Source organism: Calidris pugnax, unplaced genomic scaffold (assembly GCF_001431845.1).
Source record: "Calidris pugnax isolate Ruff unplaced genomic scaffold, ASM143184v1 scaffold17, whole genome shotgun sequence".
Classification (NCBI taxonomy): domain Eukaryota; kingdom Metazoa; phylum Chordata; class Aves; order Charadriiformes; family Scolopacidae; genus Calidris; species Calidris pugnax.
Window position 1 is genome coordinate 5,635,574 of NW_015090794.1, and position 5,971 is coordinate 5,641,544.

Consider the following 5,971-nt stretch of genomic DNA (forward strand, 5'->3'; position numbering starts at 1 on the left):
ATGTGTGACAGCAGTCTCCCATGCTCTCAGCTTGTCTGGTGGAGCTCGGCATGCCAACTGACACTAACACAGGTAGGCTGGGGGTTTTTGTTCCTGTCCCACTGCTTAGCTGTAAGCACAGAGACATGGCTTCCTTGCATGGCAGTGTCATGGGTAAGTATAAATGCCCTGGTCACACAAGTTTCTATACAAAGTAAGCCCTTGAGGGTTTTCAGCCAACATGGGACAGGTTGGAGATGAGCTGGCTGATGCTGATACTGTTCACGGCGTAGAGCCAGGGTATTTCTGGCTGTAATAAGGACAGGCTTGGGTGAGAAGCTGTTGTATGAATTCCTCAGGAAGCCGTCCTTCTACAGCAAGGAAATCCTGTATTGGGCTATATGTCATTAGTAGCAGCCAGCTTTGATTGCAGGCTTTCTGATTAAGAAGTGCTACACCCTGCTGATAGGCAGTGAGCAAACAGACTGGCAGAGGTGGCAAGCACATCCCACTTATTAAATACAAAATATTTTAAGAGAGAATGTGTAGTAACACCCCTACCCTCAAACTCCTCCATGTACACACATGCCCTGGAAGTTTGGTTCTCCTCAGTCCTGGGTTGCTGAGGCTCCTCAGCTGTCTGGTAGCAAGACACCCTCTCCCTAAATGGGGACTTGGTCATCCTGCTGCTGTGGCTAGAAGAGATTCATTAGTCCACAACACAAAATGGATTCATGTCTACCTGATCATGTTGGTTTGTGTTGTAACAAAGAGTACCCTATAAAACCTGGGAATCACAGGAATGGCAGGTGAAGGATATTTATTTTGATGATGGCGTCTCCCTCACAGGACCCTCCAGCGGGCTGGGGGAGGAGATGTGCTAGCAGCTTTGTTTCAGAGGAAATCATAGAATCATAGAATGGTTAGAGTTGGAAGGGACCTTAAAGATCATCCAGTTCCAACCCCCCTGCCCTGGGCAGGGGCACCTCCCACCAGACCAGGTTGCTCAAAGCCCCATCCAGTCTGGCCTTGAACACTTCCAGGGATGGGGCATCCACAACTTCTCTGGACAACCTGTCAGTGTCTCACCACCCTCACAGTAAAGAATTTCTTCCTAGTATCTAATCTAAATCTCCCCTCTTTCAGTTTAAAACTGTTACCCATTATCCTGTTGCTCCACTCCCTGATAGAGTCCCTCCCCATCTCTCCTATAGGCCCCCTTCAGGTACTGGAAGGCCATTATAAGGTCTCCCTGGAGCCTTCTTTTCTCCAGACTGAACAACCCCAACTCTCTCAGCCTGTCAACCATTACAAGAGTAATGATCGGGGCATGAAGTCAAGCAACTGATCTTTCAAACTTTGTATTGTTTTGCAATTGATTATTGTACTTTTCTGCTATAGAACGTTTAACAGTGCCTGATACCGAGTTGGAGGCATAGCCCACCCGCTGTGGAAGAGCAGCCCTACATCACTGGTCCAGGAATGGATCCCCATGTTTCCTCCTGCACCTGCAATGGGTTACGTGCAGCTCTGGTTCCCCAGGGCAGGTACTGACCAGGTGGGAATTCTAAGGCTTGTGTCTCAGGAGCATTGTGAAAGCACCAGAGAAATGTTGTCACCTTGTCTGTGCCTTTGTCTTTCTGCCACTTTCTTTCACCTGCTCAGGTGGTGACCTCGCTGGGCAGGCTGCTCTTCCTGCCTCCCAGGCAGTGTCTGGCACAGGGCAGCATTAACAGATCAGTTACACAGATGTACAAAATGCTGCTAAATGGGGAGAAACTTTAATGGGTGCTGTATAGCAAACGCTTCCTCTGGCCTCTGCAAATCTCATGCAGATTGTATATATTGGGATATCTATTTTTAGCTCAGACTTGTATGTGAATAAGTATAACATTATGCCTTATTTAGCGGACAGGATATCCTGGACAAGGGGCATTCTGAAGCAAATGTTTAGATAACATCTATTTAAACAATGGGTGATTTAAACAATGGTAGTAAAAATTGATGTTGTCGATTCTCTCTGGTCCTGATTTTGAGGTCATGGTTATTAGCGTACAAGGTATTATTTTTCTGGAGTGCGCAACTGCTATTTAAAACCTCAAAAACTTTTTTTTTCTTTTTTTAGTTTTATACTATACAGGAACAAGAAGACTACTGCTTAAAACAAGGAGCCATCAGCATTATAACTGGTCAGTAGTGGAATTTATAGATATTTAAATCCAAACAAATGAGCTGCTACTTCTTTGGGAGACAGAGAAAGATGAAAACAAATCTGATCATGACCACTGGAAGGCCATGCAGGAGAGGTGAGTCGCAGATCACTGCAACTTGTTCTCAAGTTCAACACATTCTTGTTACTGGAAGTGACAAGAGGAGCAAAGTACTCCAGACACAATAAAATGGTTTATGTCTTTTCCTCTGTCTTAGGTTGTAAAATGCCAACTACAGATAAGCTGTGATAATGTGGAGAAACTGTATCCATTACAAAGTAAATACAGTCCCTGCAGCATAATTTCAGCAGGATGGGAATGAGGGGTAATGAGGAATGATGCTTCTTGCTATTTGGCAGCTGAAAGCAGTTTTGTGTTTATGACCACGTCAATTCTGGTACAGCAGCCACCAAATGTCCATCGCTCGTGTGAGCAGAGAGTGGCTCTGAAATTGGCTCTTTCCAAGTAGGGTCTGGACAGTGAAGCTGAGCAATCGCTCACCTCTGAAATCTCTCACCTCTGATGTATTCAGCATTTTGCCCAGAGACCCAGCTTGTGCTCAGGGAGTCGTGAAGCAGCCAAGGGCCTGGAAAAGATGGCTGTTGGCCATCGTTATCAGCCACAGGCTTTACAGCTCTCATCTTGCCACGGGCTGTGGAGGTGAGAAAGGACTAGCTGCTAATTTAAACAGCAGTAGTAAAAATCAATGCTGTGGATTCACTCCTGATTTTGAGGTCACATTATTAGCATACACCCTGTTACTCTGCAGCTTGAGTGAGCCTGTACCGGCACCGTCTGCTGCCTGTACAAGCACGAGCTGGGCTGGTGTTTGTGCTGGTGGGTCTGGTGTGGCTGGTGGAAAGCTTCCTGCCAGCTGGCCCTTGCGCTTCTCCCACTGGCTGGGGTGATATTTGGATTTTTTCCAGTCTGTGGGGCCCACAGCTGGAGGTGAAGCTGCCGCCGTCCCCCTGTTTGTGGGTCCCACAGTGATAATGGCCGTGCTGCTGAGCTCTGGGTCTCCCCGTGGGCAGCAGCTGCCTGACAGGCACGAAGGGCTGTGCTGGCTTCCACAGATGTAGCTTGTCTGTCTCCAGAGCGTGGATGTGCAGCTAATCAAATCAGCCTTGCGTGAAAAGAGAGCGCAGGCTGTCTTGAAAAATCGGGATGCCTGTAGCGAGACCTGAAGGCATGTGAAACATGCTGGGCTTGAGGGTGTAAAAAAGCACAGGCTGGTAAAAGTCGAATATATGGGCCAGTAGGTTCATGGAGTTCAACGATATTTTTCAATAAAATATCTTGGAGGCCAGTTTTTGTACCAGCACAGCTGTGCTTCTTAAACATTCTTGGGTATTTGGGGGTGCAGAACAAAGAGTTTGAAGCACTGGGTCACAGGCAATAAGGAGCATGAGGAAAGTTTTTGTCCTCTTATCCAGCTTTGTGAAGAAATGCAAGAAAATATGACACAGGGAGTGAGGAAGGAAGATGCTTTTTGCTTCCTGGTTGTTTTCAAAGATACGGCTGTTGTGGAATGACAGTGCCGAGTAGCAAGGTTGTGGCTTCAGCTGTCAGAAAATATGGGGCATGGAATATTGTGCTGGCTGAGATGTTACAAAATTGCCTATGGTTTCTTACCTTTATATCTGTTTTATTTTTAATTTAAAAAAAAAAAGAAAATTTCTGATTATAACTGCAAGGGACAGTGTTGGAGTGACTAGGACATCTTTGTAAGCTCTCAAGTGTCCTCTTGACTCTCACTCTGGTTTGGTTGCCTGTGAATTAATGCAGGCTGTTTGACCTTGGTTACCTAGTTTGCCACCGTCTTGGCTACAAAACATAAGCTTCTTCCTGTGAAGTATGATTTTTATGTACTCAAAGTCATGTTTTGTTTCCTATAAAGACCAATAACATAACCAAACGTTTGCACAGTCTTTCTCTTGCACTGGCTCTCTGATCCATTCCTTGGTACAGCAGTGAGAGCTTCCTGGGCTCTGTCTCTTGTATTCCAGCACTGCCATGACGCTGTGCAGGTGCAGCAAGTTGCAGTAATGCAGTAATAACTTAATCACCTGAAATTAAACCACCACAAAATGCTTACATAGATGGTCCTTAAACTTCAGCAAACAGCTTCAAAACCCAGTAAACAATTATTAAAATTATAGAAGCCAAGGATGATGCAGCTGTCCCCATCAACACCTGCGACACAGCTACCATGCTCCCAGCAAAGTGCATGTCTCAAGGATGATCTCAAGGATTTGTGCAGAAAGCAGGGGGAATGAATTCTAGAAAGAAAACAAGAGTGATATGCAATCCAGCCCTATGGTCAAGAAATACAATGATGGACAAACGCTACATAAAGCAGCCTTGTCCCAAACAGGAAAAATGTCAGACCACCTTGATGACTGAAGCTGTGAGGCACAATTTTCCTCTTCTCTAAATTGGAAATGCTACTTTTGCAACTTCAGGTAATGGGAATCTCCAAAGACTTGCAGGAGCTTGATATGCTCATTTCTCAGGTTTAATCATCACCAGCGTAGAGGACTCTTCAAGCTTAAGCTAGTTGGGACACAATGACACAGCCAGAAACACAGCTCAGCTGCCGTGAGGATGATACAACCCATGAAGGAGACATCATATGAGATATGAGAAAAGGTAGCTCCTAAAGATCTCTTCAGATCTGCAGCACCCTGCAGAAGTAGTTTGGGTGAAGAAGTCCTAGTGACAGACAGCTCCCGGAGATTTCTGTGGGGTTTAACATCACTGCTCAGCTCCCCAGCGGTGCCTGGAGGCTTTGCATGTGTGGTGATGTTTTTGTGCCCGTCTTCTGACCTGAATGTTTGGCTCTGCTGTTTGTGGGCTTGGGATGATGCCCGAGGTAGCCCTGTGTGTGTATTTCTGATGGATCCTTAATACTTCCATTTGGCTCATGCTGAGGGCGATGCTGTGGGCAGAAGTGTCACGACAGCAGCAGTGGGCCTGGTATGGTAGGGGCTGTTGTACAACACATGAGACCCAAGGTCCCTGTGCTACGAACTAGAACCTTCTCCCAGGGTTATTTCTTCCCTCTTAGTTTGCCTGTGTCTGAATAATTTGTCTAAAAGGTGAAAAACTCAGGCTTTTGCGTGATGTGACTGCAAGCAGCTGTTAGTAGTGCATCAGACCACACACACTCTGGGGTCTTAACAGTGATGACTTTGCTGTCCCTTTGGCACCCAGACCCTTCAGCAGAGCTGCTGAGACTCCCCTGCAGCGGGACAGACCTTTAACTCCTTTCTTTTGAGGAAAAACGGGCAACGTGGAGCTTCTGACCAGGCAGCGCTGCCCGGGTAGCAGCACTCCCTGACAAGACAGCCCTCACCCTGATCTGGGGATGCAGAAACATCCGGTTTTACACCAAAGCTACCCCGTTTTACACCAAAAACACCCCTGCAGTGCCCTGTCGCAGCGAGGGGGGCACGGAAAGGTGTGTTTGGTGCCCGCAGAGCGGCTCGGGCTCGGTTGGGGGGGCAGCGCAGGCCGCGGAGGAGGGGCCCTGTCCCGGGGCAAGCAGCCGCCCGGACTTGGGGGGCCCGACCTCCCCCGCGGCGGGGCCCGGGGTTTCGCTGTCCGGGCGCCCGCGGCTCCCTCAGGGCGGCGGCGGGAAGGAACGGGCGGCGCCGCTCCCCGCCCCGCGGGCGGCCCCGGGCCGTCGGTCCGGCCCCCGGGGGCGGACAACGCCCCCGGCCCTCACGCCGCGGCCGGGCCCGCCGCCCGTGGCATTTCCTCTGAGCTCACTCCGGCGGCTG

At 48.5% G+C, this 5,971-nt stretch overlaps 1 protein-coding gene across 1 annotated transcript in view; it reads left to right on the plus strand.

The window, feature by feature from the left end:
- The first annotated feature begins 220 nt into the window (after nt 1-220).
- Nucleotides 221-5,971, plus strand: part of ITPRIPL2 (inositol 1,4,5-trisphosphate receptor interacting protein-like 2) — an 11,062-nt gene continuing 5,311 nt past the window's right edge. Inside the window, exon 1 of the mRNA XM_014936202.1 lies at nt 221-268. Within this exon, the coding sequence (XP_014791688.1) occupies nt 221-268 (48 nt within the window). The remainder of the gene's footprint in view (nt 269-5,971) is intronic.